This window comes from Acomys russatus, chromosome X, assembly GCF_903995435.1.
Source record: "Acomys russatus chromosome X, mAcoRus1.1, whole genome shotgun sequence".
Lineage (NCBI taxonomy): Eukaryota > Metazoa > Chordata > Mammalia > Rodentia > Muridae > Acomys > Acomys russatus.
The window spans coordinates 62,352,608-62,377,398 of record NC_067169.1 but is presented as its reverse complement, the minus strand read 5'-3'; the positions used below and the strand labels follow the sequence as shown (position 1 = coordinate 62,377,398).

Genomic DNA, 24,791 nt, shown 5'->3' with positions numbered 1-24,791 from the left:
GGCTTACCCATCATAAACACAGTCCATCATGATGGAAAATCAGGATGGGAACTCAAGTTAGGAACCTGGAGGTAAAACCTCCTTCTATTGTAAAATTGTATTCCTGTGAGAAAAGTACAAATCTTGCTTTATTATTCAGTCATGTCTCACTAAACCAACCACTTAGATGTTCTACTACCTCTCAATGTGTTTATACTAATGACCAAGATTTAACACATGAATCTTTCAAATCTCAAACTTGTATGATAATCCTTCTCATGCTTGTGTTGGTAAAAAATTGCCAGGCAGAGTTTCAGTGGAGCATATAAACTATGTATGGAATTTTCTCTAGTAATTAATATTAATTAAAGCTATACTTTGATATTTTATTATATTATTTTATAGAAGTTAAATTATCATTATTTATATCTTTCTATTTCTTTTTAGGCAGGGTAGGTCCTCAATTTAAAACTTATGGGCCTGAAAAACAATCCTATACTACAAAAGATCCTCAATGGAAAAAGGATAACATCTTCAACAAATGGTGCTGGTCTAACTGGATGTGTACATGTAGAAAAATGCAATTAGACCCTTATTTGTCACCATGCACAAAACTCAAGTCCAAGTGGATTAAAGACCTCAACTTAAAACCAGAGACATTAATTCAGTTAGAGGAAAAAGTGGGGGAAGAGCCTGGGACACATAGGCACAGGAAACAACTTCCTGAACAGTACACCAACAGCCCAGGCCTTAATGTCAACAATTAATAAATGGGACCTCATGAGGCTGAGAAGCTTCTGTAGGGCAGGAGACACTGTCAAGAGAATAAAATGACAGCCTACAGAATGGGAAAAGATCTTCACCAACCCTTCATCTGACAAAGGTTTAATATCCAAAATATATAAAGAACTCAAGAAATTAAAAACCACAAAACCAAACAACCCAATTGCGAAATGGGGCTTGGAACTAAACAGAGAATTCTCAACAGAGGAATATCAAATGGCTGAGAAACACTTAAAGAAATGCTCATCCTCGTTAGTCATCAGAGAAATGCAAATCAAAACGACACTGAGATTCCATCTTACACCCATCAGAATGGCTAGGATCAAAACTCAAATGACACCACATGTTGGCGAGGATGTGGAGAGAGAGGAACACTCCTTCATTGCTGGTGGGAATGCAAACTAGTACAACCACTTTGGAAAGCTATCTGGCGCTTTCTCAGAAAAATGGAAATAGGGCTTCCTCAAGACCCAGCCATCCCACTCCTTGGAATATACCCAGAAAATGCCCTACCACATAACAGGGACATATGCTCAACCATGTTCATAGCTGCTCTATACATAATAGCCAGAACATGGAAACAGCCTAAGTGTCCCTCAGTAGAAGAATGGACTAAGAAACTGTGGTATATTTACACGATGGAATACTACTCAGCTATTAGAAACGAGGAATTCCTGAAATTTGTGGACAAATGGATTGATCTAGAAATTATCATAATGAGTGAGTTCACCCAGAAGCAAAAAGAGACAAATGGTATATACTCATTTATATCAAAACACTAGTCCAAGGGATACGTACCATAAAAATCTTCACTTACCAAGAAAGCAGTCAGAGGAGAGGATATCCGATTGAGACTTTAGGCAAGAGTAGCATGGAAGAAAGAGGAAATAGTAGGACCCACAGGGTCCTGGAAACCTACAAGAAGGCAGATCTGGATCCTGGGGTCCTCCTCAAACTAAGGCACCGGCCAAGGAGAATATAGGCAGTAAGCTTCGAACCCCTACTAAGACCTAGCCGATGAACATGATATTCTCCACCGTTAAGTGGAGAGTGAGATCTGATTCTCACACGAACTCTGGTGCCCCTTTTCTGACCATGTCCCCTGGATGGGGAGACCTAGTGACACTCAGAGGAAGGATAGCTAGTTACCAAGAAGAGACTTGATATTCTGAGAGCATATATAGGGGGAGGAGGTCTCCCTCGGTCACAGACATTTTCATGGATGTAGTTAACCATTTTATGTTGGAATTGTCCTTCTAGTTCCTTCTGTAGAGCAAGATTTATAGATAAATATTGTTCAAATTTCAGTTTATCATGGAATATTTTATTTTCCTCAGTTATGATAATTGAAAGTTTTGCTGCATATAAAAATTTGGACTGACATTTTTGTCTCTTAAAATCTGAAGCAAATCTGTCTATATCCTTCTGTCTTTCAGAGTCTTCTTTGAGAAACAGTTATAGTTCTAATAGTTCTGCATTTACATGTTACTTGCTCTTTTTCGCTTGTAGCTTTTAATGTCTGTCCTTTGTTCTGTATATTTAGTGTTTTTGATATGTACCAAGGGAAATTTCTTTTCTGATGCAGTTTATTTGGTTCTCTGTATGCTTCTTGTACCTTTATAGGTCTCTCCTTCTTTAGAAAACAAAATTTTTCTATGTTTTTATTGAATTTAATATCTGAACTTTTGAGCTGAGATTTTTTTCTTCCTCTTTTACTATTATTCTTAGGTTTGGTCTTCTCATGGTGTCCAGATTTCCTGGATGTTTTAGGTTAGGAATTTTTTTTAGATTTAACATTTTCTTTGGCTGACATATCCATTTCATCTATTTTATCTTTAATGCTTGTGATTTTTCTCTTACACTTCTTGTAGTCTTGCCTCTATAGTTCCTGTTTGAATTCCTAAATTTTTCATTTCCAGAATCCCCTCAGTTTGTTTTTTCTTTATTGCTTCTATTTTCATTTTCAGGTCTTGAACGGTTTTCTTTCCTTCAACCATTTGTTTGTATTTTATGTTTTTTGTTTTATAAATTCAATATTTTCCCCAAATTGTTTGTGTTTTGTTGAATTTCTTTAAAGAATTTATTCATTCCTTTCCAATGTTTGATTGTGTTTTTATGGATTTCTTTAAGGGATTTATTCATCTCCTTTTTCAGAACCTCTATCATATTCAAGGACATTTTAAGGTCTTTTTTGGTGCTTCAGTTATGTTGGAACACTCAGAAATTGATGTGGTAGGATAGCTGGACCACAGTGGAGTCGTATTGCCCTTGGTGGTTTTTTTCTTTTTTTTCATTTTTCAAGACAGGGTTTCCCTGTATAGCCTTGGCTGTCCTGGACTTACTTTATAGACCATGCTGGCCTCGAACTCACAGCGATCCACATGCCTCTGCCTCCTGAGTGCTGGGATTAAAGGTGTGCACCAGCATGACTGGCTATTAATTGTGCTCATAGACTGGTGTCTAGGCACTTGGGTGTTGGATGATTGTAGGTCTAGGTGATGATTTCTGTTTTTCTTTACTGAATAGGTGTTTTCTTCCTTGATTTTTGTCTCCTATCTGAAATTTTGGAGAGAGTGTTGGCTGTGCATTGCCTGTTTTCCTGGCCTGCTCAACTGCTGTGTTCAAAGGCAATGCCTACTGGTTTTACAGGCAAGGATACAGTGATGAGTTGTGGAAGGGAGTGTAGGATGCAATGGTCTGTGACATCCACAGAATATGTGGGTGGGGGAAGGGAAGCTGCAGATGGTGATTTCTTACAGTACTAAGGATAAGACTGAAGGATTGGGTCTTAGGGAACAGTGAGTGAGAGAGTGAAGAAAAGGTCTGAGGTCAGCCTACCTGGTTTTCTGGCAGGTGTGGCCTGTGGTTGAACAGGAGATGATCGATAATTTTTAAACACAAAATGTGCATATTATTTCAGAGATGAAAATGTAAGTTTGTACGATTGCCTATGAAGATTTTTTTTTTCTGAAAAAGCCAAAGTTTTAGAGCACAGAAAACAATTGTCTATCTTATACTGTTTTCTTAAAATGAAACCTCAAAAAGATAGACTTTGGTAGTAGATTCACAATGGTGGTAGAAGCTGATCAAGAAGACAGACTTTAGGGAAGTATATATACTGCAAAAATACCTCCATGACTGTGCATAAACACAGTTTAATAATCTAAAAGCCACAAGAAGTAAATTAAACAAGCTGACAGACCCAGTTTTGAAAATAAAAGGAAGTGGAAATATATTCAAATCCAGCCTGATCCCATTTAAAAGTTAAGAGTATTCTCCTATAGCCCGTTTGCTCCCCACTTCTCCATAAGCACACATGCTGATGGTACAAAGAAAACAAGGAAAGTGAGCCATATACACTGAGTATTTCTCTATGAAATATGCAGTGTTATTATACTATAAATGTTTAATCAAACTGAAACTAGCAAGTAAGAAAATTAAGCAAAATGATATGCCTTGTATGGTTGAAATTCTTGTGTAAGTCAGTAAAGATAATTTTGTGTCCAACCATTTCCTTTACTTTTAGAAACAATTATTCATTAAACCTAGACATTATAACCAGGCTGGTTGCCCACACCTTTCATTCCAGCCCTCAGAGGCAGGTGGATCTCTGTGAGACTAGACTGGCTTACAAAGAGAGTTCCAGAATAGCCAGAGCTTTACACAAAGAAACCCTGTGTCAAAAATCCAAAGCCAACCAACTAAACAAACAAAACCCAAACTAGACCTTATTCTACCATTTGAAAATACTACCTGTAGCCTATATGTTATGTAAGAGCTACTTTATATTTTCTTCACATGGTGTCCTCTCATTCGTTGTGTAAACATTTAAACTAACTAAACAGAAAACTAATACTTGAATTGCACGAAGAAAAACTCTAGCTCTAACCATTGGAAAGACATTAAGAATATCTATAATTCATACTTTATATCAGAAGAAAAGCATTCATACAAATAAATAAAATGTCTTCATTTAGACATAGCCACGTATACTTCATATTCTAGTGTTCAAATATACCTTTACGTTCATGATTTACTGTTTTTGAAGATTTATCCCAGTCTTATAAGTGGAAAGGTGAACCTCTTCCTTTGCATATTCATGACATTTTATCTATTCTTTTACAATGGTATTTATTGTTTCTGGTATTATAAATTATTTGTAAACCCAGCTTAATGACACACATGTGTCATCCCAGCACTCAGAAGGGATTCACGATTTTTAGATCAACCTGGATCACATAGTGTAATGATTAATCTTAGTTGTTAATGTGACTTGACCTGGAATCAAGTAAAGGCAAGCCTCTGGAAAAACCTGTAAGAGATTTTCTTGATTGGTTTATTTAAAAGACCCACCCTAAATGTGAGTAGTACTTTCTGGTATTGGCTCAGACATAAGGAAGTCCAAGGGCCCCCATTTTTTTTTAAAGCAGTTTGCCTATTTTCCTTTATGTCTCATTGACAAGTTCCTTTACGCTGTTGCTGCTACTGTGGCCATGTTCCGTTGTTGTCATTGGAACCCAGCTTCTTTTGGCCCTTCTACAGTGAACTGAAGATGAGCAGCTACTCAGAAGTCCTTCAGGCCTTCAGTGTCAGTTTGTGATTGCTGGGGCATCCAGAATCATAATCATGGGCTGAGCAACCATAGGTAGTCAACCTCTACAGTGTGAAGATAGCCATCACTGGACTGCTCAGACTATATCATGTATGACAATCCCCCTTTAAATGTGTATTCATTGTGTCAATTCTATTCCTCTAGAGAACCCTGGCTGATGCACATAGTGGGATATTTTTTAAAAGTAACAACCAAACCAAACTAAACATTTATATGTCCTTCTTTCAGAAAAAAATCAATTTCCTATTCATCATTATACAGTCTGCTAGTGTCTTGTGCATAGTAGCTCTTACTCCATATAGGATTTATGTTTATTAACATTCAATTCATATTCCATTCACATATCAAGGAAGCAGGGTAGACACATCTTAAATTAACTGACTTTAAGGATAAAACACAGCAGCAGCTGCAAATAAAATCCAAAAAGTTTCTTCACTTTAAACCTTTGAATCTGAGTCTGTAAGCCTGCTGAAATTAGTCAATATAGTGTAAATCAGCATTACAGGGAGATGTTGCTTCACACCATGAGGATGGTCAGAATTAAAACACAAGGTATGAGAAAAATCACAATCTTTACACAATTCTTGTGAGACTCATAGATGGTAAAGTCAATTAGTAGAAAGTTCTGACAGTTTTTCAAGTCTTTAAATACATTTTAATACATAATCAGCCCACTTCAATTGCAATACATCACCAATAATAGTGAAAATGGGCACTCTGAAAAGAATTTTTCACTTATTTTTATAGTTATATTATTTTTAGTAGTCCAAAGATGACACAATTCAAAGCTCACTAATTAATGAATGGAAAAACAAACTGTGGGGTATCAACACAATGGGATAGTGCCTGAACCTTAAATACACCATGCTAATGTAAAAGAGGACAATACAACATGTCTAGAAGAGAAAACCCACATAGATAAAAAATAAACTAACAGTTGTTTGGTACTGGAGGACACAGTTAGAAGAAAGAGGGTGATAGCTAAAGGGGGTGTGGTTTGGTTAAGGGATTATGCAAATTTTCTAAAACTGTGTTAGTGGTTTCACTAATGAGAAAATCCATTGAATTCTTTATTTAAATGTGTAAATTGTAACTTTTCTTTGAGCTTTCAATGTAAAAATAGATTTTGTGCAGTGAGAACTAAATATATTTTCAATTTAAATTCAGTATATGCCCCCAGAATAATTTAGTGCAGCATGATGAATGAATTGGACATATTCATGCATATAGTATCACTACTTTAACTGTGCTATATCTATGTGAATTTTCAGTCATGAGCACTTTATTATTGTGAGATGTTGCCTCCACTTCAGCTCCTTCAGTGATCATATCACCTAAGCTAGACAATCATTCTATGATGTCCTGTACCACAGAGATTGGTCTACATTTTGACACGGCCCAAATTAATGACCTATCTATTTTTTCATTTGTATCTTTAAGTCCATGAATTATTCTTTTGACTCTGTCTTTTTGTAGAATTCAGAAAACATGGGACCATAGGGGAAAAGTTATGGAACAGAAGGTTCAGAAGATCTATTAGTCGTGCTAGTCAGTGTAAAATCTTTGTTGCTTCTTGGATTTTATATTAATCATTTTTTATATTTGCTCAATAACACACATAAAGCCAAAAATTAAAGCAAATTAGTGAGTAAAAACTACATTTCCATTAACTAATATTAACTACTGTAACTCATATATTGCTTCCTAAGCATTCATATGCTTCATTATTCATCTACTCAAGCAACAGATGCTGTTGAGTATCAGTGTGTGCTAGGCACTGGAACACATACTGAAAATAAAAGGTTAGTATAAGGCACAGTTCATGTCTTCAAAGAGCCTACCTTCTAGGAATATAAAACAAGTAATTCCATAAATCATTAGCTATTTCCAATGATGTTTAGCAAGTGGTGACTATAAGGTGGTAAAATTTAAGCTTGAAAGTGTCTTCAACAAAGACTTGCCAAAATACACAATTTTTTGACTTAACATAAAGGATGAGTAGAATTGTGACAGAAGAAAGTGGAAGGAAAAAGGCAGAGGTGTACTTTAGTCACACATTAAGACTGCCCATGTGTGAAAGCCTTGAAGCAAGAAAGAACACTACCAATCCAGAAAATGAAGAAATTTTAATTTGACTGGAGCCTACAGAGTGAAAGCAAACCAGTGAGCTAAGACTGAAAATTCGGTGTATTTTAAGAGCAATGCATATTCATGAGTGGCGTAGGTAGGGAAAGTCATAATAATATTTAAGCTAAAGATGTTTACTTAGTTTATATTGTGAACAGTGCGCTGGAGAGAAGAAAGAATGGATAATGTTTCAAAACAGTGTTTATTGTAGTTGTCTGGGCATAATTTATAGTGGAAGGCCAGATTGAGAGAAATGAATATATTTGCAGGATATATGTATATGTATTTGACTTCCATTTCTTTTTAAATTGAGAATTTCATTCACACATACAATGTTTCAATCAAATCCAGTCTTTCACTTCCATTTCCTCCCCATCTCCTATCATTTTTTATTTCCAACCCCACACGTTCTCTCTCTACCTCCCCCCCTTCTTCCCTCCCTCCCCCCTCCTTCCCTCCCTCCCTCCCTCCTTTCCTCTCCTCTCTCTCAAACTTATTGACTATTTACTGGGCATGGATGTAGGACCATCTACTGAAGCATAGGAAAACTCTTAGTAGCTGCATATCTAAAGGAACTGACTCCACTGTCCTCAGTAGCCTTCAGCTCTCAATAGAATCTCAGCAAAGAGTGATACTTCATAAGTACTTCTTTGTCCATGTAAAAATTTTGGCTGGCTTGATCTTGTGCATGTAGTCATAGCCACTATGAATGAGTTCATGAATGCAGTGGCCTGTCATATTAATCAAATGATGTTTGACTGTTGATGTCTACTACTTCAGGCATTACAATATTTCTGCCCCTTTTTTCTACAATGATAGAGCCTTGCAGGCAGGGAACGTTATATAGACTTCAAATTAAAGCTAATCACTCCACAGACTGTTTTCTGCATATTGATCTCTCCTGTGTAGGTTTCACAGAGCCCAGGGGTTATACTTTGTTATCAGAGGAGAAGTATCTATTAAAAAAAAAACCAAAACACCCTGCTGTGCACCATTTGAACTATAAAAATGGGTGTCCTGTCAAGATATGGCTGCTGGTGCAATAGTGACATAAATTTTATGGGTGTAAACAACCACTTTCTGATTGAATTTAGGTGCTTATCCACAAGATAGAACTCATACCTGGTATAGTAAACTGTGTCTTAAACCTTTGTAGTACACTTTAAATATAAATCTTATATGAGTTGTTGATATGGCTTAAGAGTAGAAGAAAATGATTTGTTCAGAATGATTCTTATTTTTTGGCTTGAGTAGAAGGTAGAACTATATCTAAGAGAGAGATTATTAGACAAAGAGCCTTGGTTTGAAAATATTGTTAGAATATTTTGGAGCTTAGTATTGGACATATTGAGAAGAGATACTAAACAAAGAGTTAAATATAGTTCTAGATCTGAGAAGGAAGATCCTAGGGGAAAAGCTCATTAAATTAATGATTTGTAAAAAGGCAATCTTTTCATAGTGGAATACACTTTTAAACACAAGAAATTGTTGTTTTCAACTCAGAAAACGTTTATGAACAAAATTAGTGTCATGATGATTTAATAGGCACTCATTTCTTAGATATAATTCATTGTACTGTGACTTATCAAAATATTTTAGCTCTCAAAAATAGATGTCCTTGGAATAATACCCAGCAATTTAGTTGCTTTGTTTTGTACCATTTCTTGACATTGTTAAATCCTGTATTAATTTCTTTGTATAAAATATGAACCATATTTATTAAAAATACATTTGAAACATTTCTTTATTAAGATTATTTTTTGCATATGACATATTTATGAAAATAGAATAAACTCAGAAAAATTACAATTAAATGTGTTGATACTATTATCTTCATGAAGAGCAAGGTTTGTAACTTCATGAGGAAAAACAACTTCAAATATGAAGCAAGACAGAGTTCAGCAGAATTACTTGTAAACTTTCTTAAGTCAGGAGCTTTTGCCTAGTTAGTATTTGTTCTTATTTCAGCATTTTAGACTATAACTCTTTCACTTACTAGAAGATTAATTAACTTTTAAGGAATACATTTTCACAATGTGATTGCTAGAAAAATTTCTGAAATCATAGAAAGTTACACATTTAAAACAATATAATGTACTTATACTATGTGCATGCATGAATGTATACACATGTATCTCCCAAGCGAAATGCAATGGTGCTTGTTTATATTCTACCTTTCTGTAGTTTCTCACTGCAAGAGGAGACTTTGGAAAGTTTCCTTTATTTCCTCTGGGTGTTTTAATTTCCATTTCTGTTGGCATATCAGCCAACTCACAGATACAATCTATTTTACTTCTGAGAATAATCAAAACTTTGTCATAGCAAGGCAAATAATGTAATGGCTCATTGAATAATACATTCTACTTATCAAGAAATCCATTTTGTAAACTACACATACTCCTCAGTGAATCAAACCACAAAAGAATGTGTGCTATAACAAGATAATCTATAAATAAGCTTAAGGAAATTACAATAATGATAATTATTGTACCAAAATGTACTAGAATTGCAGAAAATATATCTAGCAAAAAATCTAGTTTAAAACAGTTGATGTGGAACTTTTAAAACCAAGAAATGTATCAAATGTCTTAAAAATTCAAGCAGTTCATTTTGGAAGGTTGATATAAAGGTGAAATTACATACTCTCTGTCTTTATCTCAGTATCTTTTTAAGAAGTCAGGATTAATTTCAGTTCAGGAAATATACGTTGAATTCCTACTGTGAAAACAAGTCTAGGTCAAAGGGGAACATGACTTGTTCTTTGTTATGCAAGGGTTTACACTTTATAGTATTGTATGTGTGCATTTTATTTTATAGAAGTCAACATACATGAAGTTTTAGTGCAATGAAGCAGGATATGATAAAGCTGTAATACTTTATACAGAATGTGGTACACAATATAGGTAAGGAGTTAAAGTAAAATAAAATAGAAGCTGAAATAAATTGTTCTTAAAAAGTATTTTAAACTCAGTTTACTGTCTGTGTCCCCTGCAATATCAGTACTTGGAAGACTGTGCATTCTAGGCTGGCCTAACATACTTTAATAAGAATTTGTCTCAAAAAATGGACCACTTAAAGTTTTGATTGCTTTGCCTCCAAAGTTTTTTAAAATTTCTTTTATTATAATAATTATTTTTTAAAGTTTGTTTATTTAATGTGTATGTCTGTGGATGTGTCTGTGCATCCTGTGTATGCACTGCCTCAGGAGGCCAGAAGAAGAACTGGAGTTAACAGGCAGTTGTAAATTGCCATGTGGGTACAGAAATAGAACTTTGTCCCTTAGTATAGCAATCAGTGCTCTTAACCATTGCAGTATATTTCTAGCCTCCCTTTTATTTTATTATTTTATACTGATACATTAAGTTGTTTATATTTATGTAGAGTCACGTGTTTTTGAAACATGTATATATTGGTTAATGTTTTAATAAGGTCAAGTATATCCTTTCCTTGATATTAGGCATAAGTGTTACCCAGAGTAAGAAGATGATTCATTGCCGAGGGAAAAGCTACTCTGAGCAGGTCATAAAGAATGAAAAAAAAAAAAAAAAAAAGAATTAATGGAAGACAATATGCAGATTAGATAGTAGATGGTATAAAGGATTATCATACTACTTCATGTTTCATTTCAATTATTTTGAAACTCTTGGAAATTAACTGTAGGAATAATTCCTTGGGTTAAAAAAGTACTTTCCTTACTCCAATGCATTCTTCCTCCCTCTTTTTGCTTTAGTATTTTCAGACAAGCAAGCATTTTAAAAAAGGTAGGGGTGTGAGGTAACAGACCTTCAAAATACTCACGAGAGCTATGTCAACTGCTTGGCACAGACAACCTTAAGTTCCCTTATTAAATACAATCACTTCTATATTAAGTCTATGTTACTTTAGTTATTTCTCCAGCAGCTTTGTAGGAGAAAGTTGCATGGACTGTCCTAATTTTGGCAGAAAATCAGATTATGACTCAAAAGATTTATTAACTATTTACTATTCTTTACTACTTTTTCATAAGCCCCCTACCACACTCCCTAAAGCAAGGTTAATTTTGAAGCTTACATTGCTAGGTGGATGTTGGGAATGATCAGGAGGAATTCCATTCTGCGCAAACTAGGTAAAGGGATTTTTATTTGGTTCTATTTTCTCTGGGAAAACACAGAGATGAAAAAGACACAGAATATAGTTGGATAGTTTGGGTACAAAGTGAAAATAGATACCTCAAGTTCCAAAAGATACAAATATAGACATGCTAGGGGAAACAGTTTTCCTGGCTTGAATGAAAATCTCGTTTGTTCAAAGTGACCCTCTTTGATTTTTCACTTCTCCCTGAGCTTGGTGATTGTCAAAAGGGTATACAAGATTTTCCTCATTCATCCTCGGTTGAGGAGTCAAATACTTACATTTCTTTTCCATAGCAAACCTCCAGGATAACTGAGCTATTTCACTAAAGCCTGTAAAACTAATTGAGCTTTTACCATTAGCATTAACATTTCAAATACTTGTCCTTGTGGCCTACCTGAACCCACCACCCTAGAACTACAATACCCAGAATGCACTGCTTTCCCTTACGCCTTCCACCTAGAGAATGCCTTATGAAGTCACAGGCCGAGCTACAGTCACATGACACATATCCTGTCAAGATGGCGGATAATCTCCCTTCGGACTTTGATGTGATCGTAATAGGGACTGGTATGTGTGGCCTTGGTTTTTCCTGGACAAATTATAGGAAATCATTCTCGCTTTTTACTTTCTCTGTCACTGGCGAGGGTTGGTTAGAAACTGTGGGGGTCGAGCCTGGGAGGGAGGACGAAAAGGAAGTGAGGTAGTCTGGAGTCGGAGCGGGACTTGGCAGCTCCAGGGAGGGGCTTGGAACCGCGGTGTTTTGCGCCTTTTGAGTAGGGGTCGATCTGGTCGATGCTGATTGCTGAGGTTGGTTGCTGCGGTGATTCCTGTTAATTTCCTTAGAGGAGGGTGGGTTTGCAGTGTCATGAGAATGGAGGGTCGGGATTTGATCAATGGAGACGCCATTGGCACAAATAACTGCCTCCTTTCCTCCTTGTTGATTTCAAGGTTATATTCCCCATCGTTTAGGGTCGCCATTTCAAGGACTTTCTCTCCATGTATTTACATGATTCTAAGGTACATTGCAGTTCAGATGCAGCTTAATCTGCAGTTTTATAGGAATGATGCTCAGTTGTTATTACCCGTGTGTATTTTTACTAATGGGAAGGAAACGTACTCTTTTTCTGTTGTGTCGAGTAGCTTAAGGAATTCTTTTCTTGCGATAGCCATTATCCCTTCATTACGGTATTTAAAGCTCCCCAGTTTAAGATGCATAAAGGAAACATCTTGTTTTCTGTCACCCATCCATACACCACAACTAGATGCGCTGAGAGTAAGCTCCCGTTTTCCATAGCCAGCGTCTGACCTTAGCCTCTCCTTGCTTTTTCATCATTAGTTCTCCATATTTTGGGTGGAGCCAGAAATCCTCTTCAGCTTCTAGTTGACTAGCTAATCCTATAACACTTGGCAACAATTAGCAATTCTTTTCTTAACTGTAAGGAATGTGCTTTGCATAGGACAAAAGAGAGAGGTTATGGGGGAGGGAGTTCAATTGTCTTATAATGAGGTAGGCCACAGAAGCTTTGGTGAATGGAGCCTGTCCATTGTGTTAATGAATTCAGTTTACTTTCTTACCAAACAGAACAGCCATATTTTCAGATTTAGAGTAAAAATAATAGCCACCCATTTTCAATTTGCCTATCATTCCCTAATCAATAGACTAAGCACTTCATATAATCCCAACAACTTTTCTAGATGTGTATTCTTTTCAGTATGCAGAAGAGAAGTGGCCTGAAAGTGTACCTTGTCAAAAATCACACAGCTAGTTAATGTCCAAAGGTCAATACCATTCAAGTAATGGAATTAGTTTTCTTTCTTTCTATTTCTGCTTTTGACTCTGAAAATTGTACTATGCTATCAGAAAAAAAGATAAGGTAAAATAGTTAGATAAGGTCTTCAAAAACCTCAGAGACATACAGAATATGGCCTTTAAATGTGTTTATTACTTTAAAGATTCATTGACAATGAGACAGGTTAATGCCTGGCAACACCCAGCCTACCTCAAAGAGGATGATGAGCATCAAAGAACCTTTTATGGAGATGGCTTCAAATGTGGCAAACAAGCCACTGGGCAAAATGTCTTCGTTTCTTCCACAGACAGAATTCTGCCTAAAATGGGCAAGCTTGGATCCATGCAGAGTTGACAGCTAAACTCTGGCAAGACAGGGTAGGGAAGTACTCAATAGTTCCTGCCTCACAAAAAGTCTGTCAGATATATTAGGCCAGGAGGCTGAAAATGATGCTGCAATATTATAGAGAGTTTTGGGTGACTATTCAGGCAGTAAACTGTCTCTGTTATTTATTTTATTTTATTTTATTTTTTTTCATTTTGGAAGCTGCTAACCTGCACTTCCTGTTTACTCCGGTAATTAAATTTATTCTTTTTCAAGTCTCTGATGGGGTTGAAGGCCAGATAGTTAGTTTCAAAATTAAGCTTAGTTGTTTAGGAGTTAAGAAGATACTTTTAGGTCTAGATAGATATTTTTAGGTTGATAGAAATGAGCTTTGATAGATACTTATGTTCAAAACTTTTGACTCACCAAGATAGAATAGATAATATTTCTTCAAGGTTACCAAATAACTTTTTATTAGACATTATGTATGTAAGTATTACCTATTGGTTTTACAATTTTTCATAATTGTTCTTACTGTATATAAAAATGGCATTTTTGTTTAGATAGAAAAGGGGAATTGTTGGAAGTTGGTATTTTGATGCTAATTACTGCTTGCTGTCTCTGTGCCCCACCTGTACCTTGCCTAAGAGCCTAACCTGTTTGAACAATAAAAGGCCATTATATGTGGGCATGGCAAATGGAATGGATGTGGCCAAGATTCTAGGGCTTGGGGAGACAGAGAGAATTTTGGGAGGAGAATAAACTGGAGAAAATATTGGAGGAGAAGAGGAAGAAGGCTGCACCATGGGTTAGGTGGAGGAGAAGCATATGGCCGGTGTGGATGGTGACTTGGCCCAAATGATGATAATAAGCAAGTATTTGAGATTATGGACAGGAGGTTGCTTGATAGAAATTTTTAGAAGCAGATGACATAAGTAGTTTAGGGGATAAATATCTGCCCTGCCCCAGGTTAACTAAGGCTATTTTAAAGTAGAACAGGTGTCTGTGTCTTGATCGATTGCTAGCAGGTTAGAAAATACCGCCATAATAATAATTATAGGCCTAATAATAAACATGTTAGGCCATACTGGTAAAATAACTGCAACATCAGGAAGTTACAAATGCCGAAGAAATCTAAGTTAGAAGGGCTATATGATAATGTTGACGTATATCATACATGGAGGTGTTCTTTACCTCTTCACCTGGAATATATTCTTATTTTAGAAAGAATTCCAGCATGCTTAGAATAGACTGTAACCACCTCATTTGGTGGCATAAACTATTATCAACCATAAAGAATATGTTTGGGGGTGTTATTAGATGGACAACTGACTATCAGCTCCTGTTTGAATAAGAAAGGGAATATATATGAAATGGCATAACAGCATGGCATTGTTTAGTGTAAACACACAGACAACCAATTTTCTTGACACTCAACTATCAAGTACTTACTCACATTGTGCTTGTAATAGTTATTGTATTGTCTTAGGAACTTTTTGCACTTCCTCAGTTAAAAAGCTACAATTTTAAACCATGTAAAAATTTAATGTCATTTGTTATTTATGCTTTTAGAACACCATTTAGGAATTAGTCTTCATGCTATTCCTTCTTAACAACACTGCTTAATCTTTGGGTAAAAGTCTTCCCCTAAAAGACTATAATGTAGTAAGCTAGCTTATTAAATTTCTTAGTTATTTCCTTGAAAAAGATAGATTTTTTTTTTCCTTTCCCACTCCTTCCTTCTAGTCTTGTGCTGGTTTTTGAGCTTGGGCCTTTGCATATGCTATGGAAGTCCTGTACTGAGCTAACATCCCCAGCCCTACCCAGATTTTTTTTTCTTTTGGGCATTATTTATTGTAAACGTGAAGAGGACAAGCTGAGGATGACATATATTTTATATGTTAAAGCATCTGAAATCAAAGTAATCTAGACCGATAATTTGGCTTCTCTTCTTTGAAACCATTACAACCAATATGTACGTCAGTGATTTCTTTTATAGTCTGAAACAAATGTGTTCTTTTTTTCTTTAACATCCACAGTAATCGTTTGTTTTCTTTTCATGTTCTCATGGTGTTCTGTCTTCATCTGCATATGTCATGCACAGGTACCGAGGTCCATACATTACTAGATCTCTACTGAAATGATAACTCTGAACCCAGAGTCACCTCCATGCTGGCATTTTCAGTGCTTCTGAGTAATATTCCAACTCAGAGGAGTTTTGGGGAAAACTCAGATTAAAAACGAAATGAGCTTAGAGCCTTTAAAGTAATGTATAGTGTTGGAATCTACAAGTTGGAGAAGTAGCTTGCCTAGCTTGCTGTCCAGAACCGCCGGACAATCAACTGGGACCCTCGGACCCCTAGGGAGAGAGTGGGGGACAGCAAGTCAAGGAGTCTGATCAAGCTGACCAAATTTTATTTTCTCACAGACAATTATATACCATTGAAGCAGGAGGCTGAGTGGGGTCATCCCCGTAGGCGGTTTTCACAAGATATCAGGAAGTCAGGAAGTTTGGCAGGGCGAGAGCCCCTGTGGTTCTGGGGCTGGGTGGAATTGTTAGGCATCTGAAACCACAAGATGTTATCTATAGACTTTGTTTCCCTCATCCTCTGAAGGCCTCTGTAATTCCGGGAATAAGGAGAACAGCTGGAGAGTACCTTGAGGGAGGGGAAGAGGTCACAAGGCAGCCTTCTGGAATGTACCCTGAGGCAAGGAGGGAAAGAGGTCGCAAGGTAGCCTGCCCCAGGTCCACTCGATGTATTATGCCAAGGTCCGAGATAGCTGCCAGCTAAGGTCTTGGCTCCCCATAGCCTGCACGATACCCTGAGTTTAATTTTGAGCAACACATCATAAAACAAAGAAAGTATACATTTCAAAGACTCAAGTACCAGAAAAATAACCTCATAGCATATGCATAGTGTGTGTGTGTGAGTGTGTGAACGCACGCGCGCGTGTGTGCGTGCGTGCGTGTGTGCGTGCGTGCGTGTGTGTGTGTGTGTGTGTGTGTGTGTGTGTGTGTTTTGAAACTCGGGACAAAGATCACAGAGGTTTAGATGAACATAGATGAAAACATTGTTAGAGTATTTTGGGGTGATTTGCTACATAATTTTTTTTTTTTAAAGCTGTGTAGCTTAAAGCTGAGGATTTAAAGGTGAGGATTTACCATTGTGTGTATGTAAAATGACCCTGTGTCTCTGTAGCATTTTAAAGAAGCTGAGTTCTTGTTATATATATTGTTCTGGTTAAAACATTTATTTAAGTGGTAAGCTGCTTTCTGCGGGCATGTTCATGTTGATTGCACAGTCTGATTTTTGATGTTTCAAATTGCAACACTGAGGTAGTTACCTTTGACTAGCAGCTTATTCAAGGATTTTAATGCTTCTGATAGCAGTAGGGTACCATTTCTAAACCTTGGGGGATAATAATGCTGCAGGAAGTGGCCTAAAAACTGATATTTTGCCAAATAGCACTTACGCTAAGCTCAACACAAGTGCCTTCCCATATTTGCATACCATTTAATACTCGTCTTAGACTGTCTCTGTATACTTCTGTTATGACAATGTGCACATATTTCTTCCCTGTATCTCCAAACATTCTTATACCTATTGTTGAGAACGGCTTCCTTTTTTTAATTGCAAGTTGCCACTTTGTAGCTCATGAAATGGATGCTAGCACTTAAATGAGTAGAGTATATCATACTACATATAATAAAAGATGAATGTATTCTATTTATACATACAAAATTCTATCTAGGATATAGTAAGCAATTTAGTAGTAAATAAAATTGAAAGTAGTATTTCAAAAGTCCTTTAGATTCAGAAATGTTAGAACTTCCACATATTTTGCACATTTTTATGTGCATGTGTCCCTCTCATTTGAGAAGGATAATGAGGTGATTGGTGGTTTGGGTGTGCAATCAGCCAAATTGAGCTTGAATCCCAAGCATGCTTCTTGTGCCTCTTTTGGCACATTCCTTAACTGTTCTAAAGTTTTACCTTATTTCTAAATGGGGTAAGTGTCACCAAGTTCTGTTAAATATTAAAGAAAAAATTCCTATAAAATGCATTTGAGTTTTTTTATGGTCTGAAAAGCCATATTGAGGTGCTTTTATTATCATTACTATTGTCCGAATGGCTTCAATGAAGAGCTCATGATTTTCATAGAGTGCCCTGCAACGATGCTAGTGTAAGGTTCATTATCTTCCTCTTGCCATTGGTTGCTTGCATGGAAAGACCTTTGCTTATTATCACTTAAAAAACATTTCTTATTTTGTAGTTTACAAATATTTGATTTTTGAGTTTGATTCACCAGTTTGAATTATTTATCATGGTTTGAATAGATTCATCATTTTAATTGAGAGCATAGTGAGCTGCTTTTTTTATTGCTTAGAAATTCTGTAGGAGGTAAAGAAAACTTAGAGATCTTGCTGTTTTAACAAGTATGTATTTCTTTGGACTTCTTTTGTTTGCTTTTTTTTTTTAAAAGAAAATTATGTTTTTTCTTCGTTCAGTACCTAACAAAGTAAGGAGGAGTTATTTAATTTCGAAGATTCTCTGAGCTGCTACACTTCTCTGTAAATCATAAATTTGAGCCAATCCCTCAGAGAGAGCCGCATCTGTTACCAGAGTTCCCTGGGTAGCATCATTTTCATCTCCCATGCCGCTTGTCATTTTCTCATTTTCTCCAGTGTTCTCATGATGTTTTGGATAACTCAGGCTACAGCAATTAAAGTCAAATGTGATTGCTCAACCTCACATTCTCATGTTTAATATAAAATCCCAATGCACAGAAACAATTATAATTCCATATAATTGACCTGTTACTCATGCTAAATCATCTGCCATTCAGCTTCAGTGTGAACTGAAAAGTTAGGTTGTGCTTGTTTGTGTGTAAAACCTAAAAGTTGATGTCTATGCCCAGTGTATAATCTATAGTATAGAAAGATTTGGGGTTTGGGAGACATTTAGTTGTTGGTAGTAAAATAGGAATATTTTTCTAAAGATTCACTTTTTGTTTTTCTAACACTATAAAGGACAATATGCAAAGAGAAATTTTTGCTGTGGATAGCGATTTATTGGACAACAATTATAAGAGTTGGCATGTTTTCATTTTGAATCAGATAGGAAAAACAAGCAAACAAAACAAAACAAAAATCTCTAAAACAAAACAAAACAAATTAAAAAAAAAAAAAAACCCTAAAGCCCAAGCAGATTGCAAATAATCTTGTGGACATAGGCAGCTTAATTTATTTCATCTCATACTAGATTTTACCAAGTGATTAGGCTGGTTTGGTTTTTTTGCATCTATTTCCTCTCTCACTATTGTTTTCTAATTCTATGCTTGTCCACATCAATTTGGTATAATATTTGATTTCTTACTATTACCCTGTTTGGAGTGAATGTTCTCCCATCTCATGTAAGTGTAATACCTTAGAGTTAGCCAGCTTTGATCTAGGTTGGATAGGTTAGACAAGTCTTTGTCAACTAAAGTTGAGATACTGAATTGAGCTTGTTGAATTTTTCCAACAACATTAGATTAGCTTGGTTTAGGTTTGTGGTTGGCAGTTTTTTAGTGATGCCAACAATAGCTTCATGTCTTGCCTTTAATTATTGACAACACTATGACATTGGGGTCAGCTTGCAAACCTTTCCATGCAGGCAAATAGGATAAACTAGTTAGGTTTACCCGCTCCCCCCAAAAACAAAACAAAACAAAACAAAATCCCAAATAATACAGTCACTAAAGCAGTGGGATCAGAGGTTTCAAGTCTGTTTTAAGTTACAACTCGTATTAGCTGAATTTCATTCACTCCACGATTTGTAACATAATAATGATATGATTGTGAGAATGATTCAATATTCATCATCTTTCCATAGTTTTCATTACTTTCTACTTATTTTGCAAATATTGCAGCAAAAGTTAAAACTTGGTATTCTTGGAAGAGAAGAGTAATGCTGCATGTAGAGAGACACACAGACTCTTTGGGTTTCTTACTCTATTTCATTAATTTGTTTGTATATTTATTTACTTTAGTTTTTTTGAGAGAGGGTTTTTCTGTGTAGCCTTGGCTGTCCTGAACTCATTTTGTAGACCTGCCTGGCCTTGAACTCACAGCCAACCACCTACCTCTGCCTCCCTGAGGCTTGGGATTATAGGCATTCAAAACCATGGCTGGCTGGTAGAAAGAAAACTTTATTTTAGAGTTTGGCATAATTAAAGGGCAGCACAGGGCTACTGGTAGTTAGTCAGACCTTAACTAGAGCTTTAGAGGTAATAAGGGGTCAGAGTTAGTAGAGATACTTCTCCAAAAAGGCTCACCTAAAGCGTTTTTCCTTTTGGTTATTAGATTGCCCTGCAGTTTTCTGCAGAGGCATGTGAGCACCCTACCCATGAATTTAGGTTTGTCCTTGATGAAAGCCTTACAGGACATCTGTATAGCAACAAACTTGATAGAATTTGTATTTTATAGTAAATAAGGCTGAATATTTATGTGATTTAGCCACCTACATTTCCTTTGTGAATATCCTTAACCTCTTTATTAGGTCATTGCTTATCTTACTATAAATATGTAGGAATTAATTAACTTTCAATTTTTGTCATATGTATTTAAATTAGCATTGTTATTTTGATTTACACATATTCAGTTTTGTTAGGTTGCCCATCACTTTAAACTTTTATTATTTCTTTATTATTCATATATTTAAAATCACTTCTAATTATTACTAAATGTTCAGTGTTTATATTTATTATGGTATATCACTGGTCATCAGAACTTACTCTTCTTAGTGACCAACCTCTATTTTTCTTTTATCTGCTTTCCCCTGTTTCTGTTACATTACTGTTCTCTTAACTTCCGTGAGGTCCTGTATTACTTCTTGTTTGAATTTGTATTTCATGTGTCCTTTGGTATTTGGTATTTGTGTTTCTGCCTTGACTTATTTCACTTCACGTACTATGTTGTTCCAGATGGCAAGATTTCATTTTTTTTTTAAGGCTATTTTTGTGTGAGTATTTTGTACATATGTATGTGCACATATGTGTATGTATCATGTGCATGCTCAAGGAGATCAGAGAGGGCATTGGCTCCTCTAGAGCTGGACTCATAGATGGCTGTGAATCACCATGTGGGTTTTGGGAATTGAACATGGGTCCTCTGGAATAGCAAGTGTTTCTAACCACTGAGCCATTTCTGCAGCTCCTTTTTTCACTCATTTATTTTATGGCATATTACTGTTCCATTGTGTCTATGTCCTGGATTCCCTTTATTCATCCATCATATGACAGGCATTTTAGTTTCATTCTCTTGGTTGTTGTAAACAGTACTGCAATTAAGAACATGTCCTTTGGTTGACATTCCTGGAAGGTCTGCTTTTTTCTGAGGGATGGTGGGGAGGAGGTGGATCTGGGGGAGAACAAAGTTTGAGGGGTGACTCTGAAATAAACATTTGCATCATTTGTTCTGAGCCCTTCATTTTATCTAATAAAGATAGGTTTAAGAAAGCTGAAGTAATTCCAGAGAGTGAATGACAAGAGCTTTTGCACTGTCAGAGCTGTTTAATATAGAGCTGAAAAGAACAAGCCAGTTCTCCTGATGTCCTGTGTCCTGGAAGAGTGTTCTCATTATTAGCCATTCCTAAAGCCTAACATTACATGGAACTTGTATTAACATTTTAATAGATGTCATATTTTTTAAATTAATAGAAAAATTATAATATAAATACAGTTATTTCTACAATGAAAGCATCTGTTAGATTATAAATATAATTTATTAATAAAAGTACTTTTGATTTTATGAGGAATTAATGTGAATTAATTTTGAATTTATGAAAAATATTGGTTTTTGTGATTCCCTAGGCTGTTTCCCTGGTAGTATTCTCTGTTCACTTTAAGTATTCACTAAAAGTAATATGAATGTGAATCTTAAATTGTGAATAAACAAAATGACTTGAGCCTTGGTTGAAATTGAGTTTTGCTTAATTTTAGGACATCTTCTTTTGAGTGGCTATAACCTTTCAAGTATGTAGTCTTACCCTTACATTGCTCGCTAGTTATTTCTGTATCTAATGTTGCTTTTGTTTTGTTTCTAATGGTGCAGGTCTCTATATAGGGGTGTTCAAGTAGTAAAATAAAAGCTGTGGCACTCTAAAAGCTTGTTGTAATCACAAGATTCTTCTTGCCAGTCATTCTGTTTCTTTCCCTGAAAGAAAAAAAAGAAAAAAGAAAAAAATTATTCTTCATAAAAGCAGTCACAGTAAATTTTCCAGTTCTATGTAATTTTCTTCCCATTCTTGTCTTCACTAGTTATAAATAACACATGAAATGACTTTCAAGGTAGAAAGCAGGAATCCATTTTGAAATGTTCTATGAAATAAAGAGTGATTTATGGTTTCATATGATTTGGGCTGAAAGCACTCAGGCTTTGCCAGGTCATCAAAGTCCTGTCAGGGGCATCTATTATTTATTGTTTGATTCAGTAGGAGTGGTGTAAATATTTTATTTTATGTTTATCTTATGTAAGGGCAGTGTTAGGAAAAATCACTCACAAATATACAGTTCTAAAAATGTATCATTGATAACTAACCTAAATATATAGTTGTAAAGGATGAATTTCAACATTGGTGATTTGGAACAAAGATTATTTTAACAGTAAGTGAATGATTTTTCACTCAGATTCTTTGGGACAGCCTCACTAATTAATAATCATATTTAATGAGCAATGTTTAAATTATATCAAATGTTTAAGGTGCTCCTATAGAATACATACAATTATTTACTTCCTTTTTATAAATAAAAATATTATACAAGTGTCAAATATTATATACAAATATTTACATATTCATAACTATTTATTGAAATATTTATATATTTATACATTAAAATTTATATATACACTTTAAAATTTCATGTATGTATTATATTTACATCATCTCCTTCTTTTTCTACCTCCAACTCCCCCATGTGCCCCTTATTCATGGTCTCCTTTTAATTATTTTTGTTACATGTGTGTGTGTGTGTGCGTGTGCGTGCGTGCATTCCCATTATGTTATAAACACAACTTGCTGAATCCATTCGGTGTTGCTCAAATGTATAATTTTAAGTTTGACCTCTTGGTGTTAGATAATCTGTCAAGGAGCTCATCCTTTGGGAAGATTGATTTTCCCTTTCTCAGCAGTCTAGCCCTTATCTAGGTGGTGGGGCCATGAGAGATTATCCTTATCCAGTTCGTGGTGTTATCTGGTGTTGCCATTGTGCAAATATTCTTTAGGGGCCATATTGTTGAAATTTCAAGGGTGCCACTTCCATGTCCTATATACTCTTCTCACAGCGTACATCTTATTCTGGTCCTCTGGCTATAAGAATTCAGAGGAAAGACAGCAGGTTGCCAAGAAGAGACTTGATACCCTATGAGCATATACAGGGGGAGGTAATCCCCCTCAGGAACAGTCATAGGGGAGGGGAATAATGGGAAAATGGGGGGGGGGAGGAATGGGAGGATACAGGGGATGGGATAACCATTGAGATGTAACAAGAATAAATTAATAAAAAGAAAAAGAAAAAAAAAAGAATTGTCCTGGCCTCTCTTCAGTGTTCCCCAAGCTTTAGCTGTATGGTTTGTATTTTAGAAGTATCAGTTGGAGGTGGGAATCCCACAGTCAGTTGTTCTCTGCATTTTGGCCAGTTGTCTCTTTGCTTTCTGTAATTGACTCTATCTGCTGCAAAAAGAATCTTCTTTGATGAGGGATAACCTTTACACTTATCTATAAGTATAAAGATAAGTATTTAGAGTGTAGTTAGAAAATATACTGGCTAGGAAATTGACAGTAAGTAGGTTGTCTTCTAGGTTTCATGCCTTCGCTAGCCATAGATAGTTGGCTAGGATTACAGTACCAGGCCTCAAGTCTCTCCTGTTCAGAATGACTTAAGTCCAGTAAGACAGATCTTCCTTACCCCCAAGATACAAGTACCAGTATTGTATCTTTATGCAAAACTTGCTGTGCTAGTCATTGTTATGGCTCACAGCTGGCTAGGAATATTGATTGCTTTTCATCCTTGGCAGCTTGCATGGCACTTTACAGTACTAGTCCTCACAGAGAAGGCTTCTAAATCAACTGTAGCTTCCAAGTCCTGTGTCCAAAGTTTGTGCTGTCTTCAGCAGTTGGAACTTAAACATCCAAATTCTAGGAGCCAACTCAAGGCAACAGCAACTGTGTATATTGGATTTGTGTGTGTGTGTGTGTGTGTGTGTGTGTGTGTGTGTGTGTGTGTGTGTGTCTTTGTCTTTTTGGACCCCCTTGGCCTCCAATATAAAAGGCTTATCATACCTGGTACTGAGGTTTTGTTAATCTATGGCTTTGTGGTATTATCTAACACCAAGAAGTGAGACCTAAAAATGTATACATTTGAGCAAAACTAAATAGATTCATCAAGTTGTAGTATATTGTTCCCCAAGTAGCATAACTTCATCTAAATTATATATTACACATACAGTTAGGTGTATGTAATTTTAGGTAAATATATAATATGTTTTTCTATGTCTTCTCAAACATTAGTGTTGTTTGTCCTTCATCCCTCTTCTCCCTCTTCCTCTGCATTGCTCTCCTTTCCCCTCCCAGCTAAAATTTCCCCGACTTCCTCATTTCTCATTTTATAGTACCCATGTGCTACTATCACCTTCTGTAGAGCTCCTTCTCTTTCCCAGGCCGCAGGTCCCCTTTTATTTTTTTCTGGTTTCTGCAGTTACTCCAGATTATATACGCACATGTAAAGAGTTGGAACTAGGAACTACAACTAAGAGAGGAAATGGCATCATTTGCCTTTCTGAATGTGGGTTACCTCACTCAGTATAGTATTTTCTAGTTCATCCACTTGCCTGCACATTTCATGATTTTAGTTTTCTTTACATCTGACTAGAATTCATTGTGTGTTTGTACCACATTTTCATTATTCACTCATCAGGTTGTTTACATTTTGAAGTAAAGAGATTCATGATGTAAATTCCATTTTAGATTAAAACAAGCTTAATTTAATAAATATATCAAAGATCCAGAAAATTATGAGTATAT

The 24,791-nt window shown here is 35.9% G+C and overlaps 1 protein-coding gene across 1 annotated transcript in view; it reads left to right on the top strand.

Moving 5' to 3' along the window:
- Positions 1–12,107: 12,107 nt before the first annotated feature.
- Positions 12,108–24,791, top strand: part of Chm (CHM Rab escort protein) — a 159,960-nt gene continuing 147,276 nt past the window's right edge. The window contains exon 1 of the mRNA XM_051142168.1: positions 12,108–12,181. Coding sequence (XP_050998125.1) covers positions 12,133–12,181 — 49 coding nt within the window. The 5' untranslated portion in view covers positions 12,108–12,132. The remainder of the gene's footprint in view (positions 12,182–24,791) is intronic.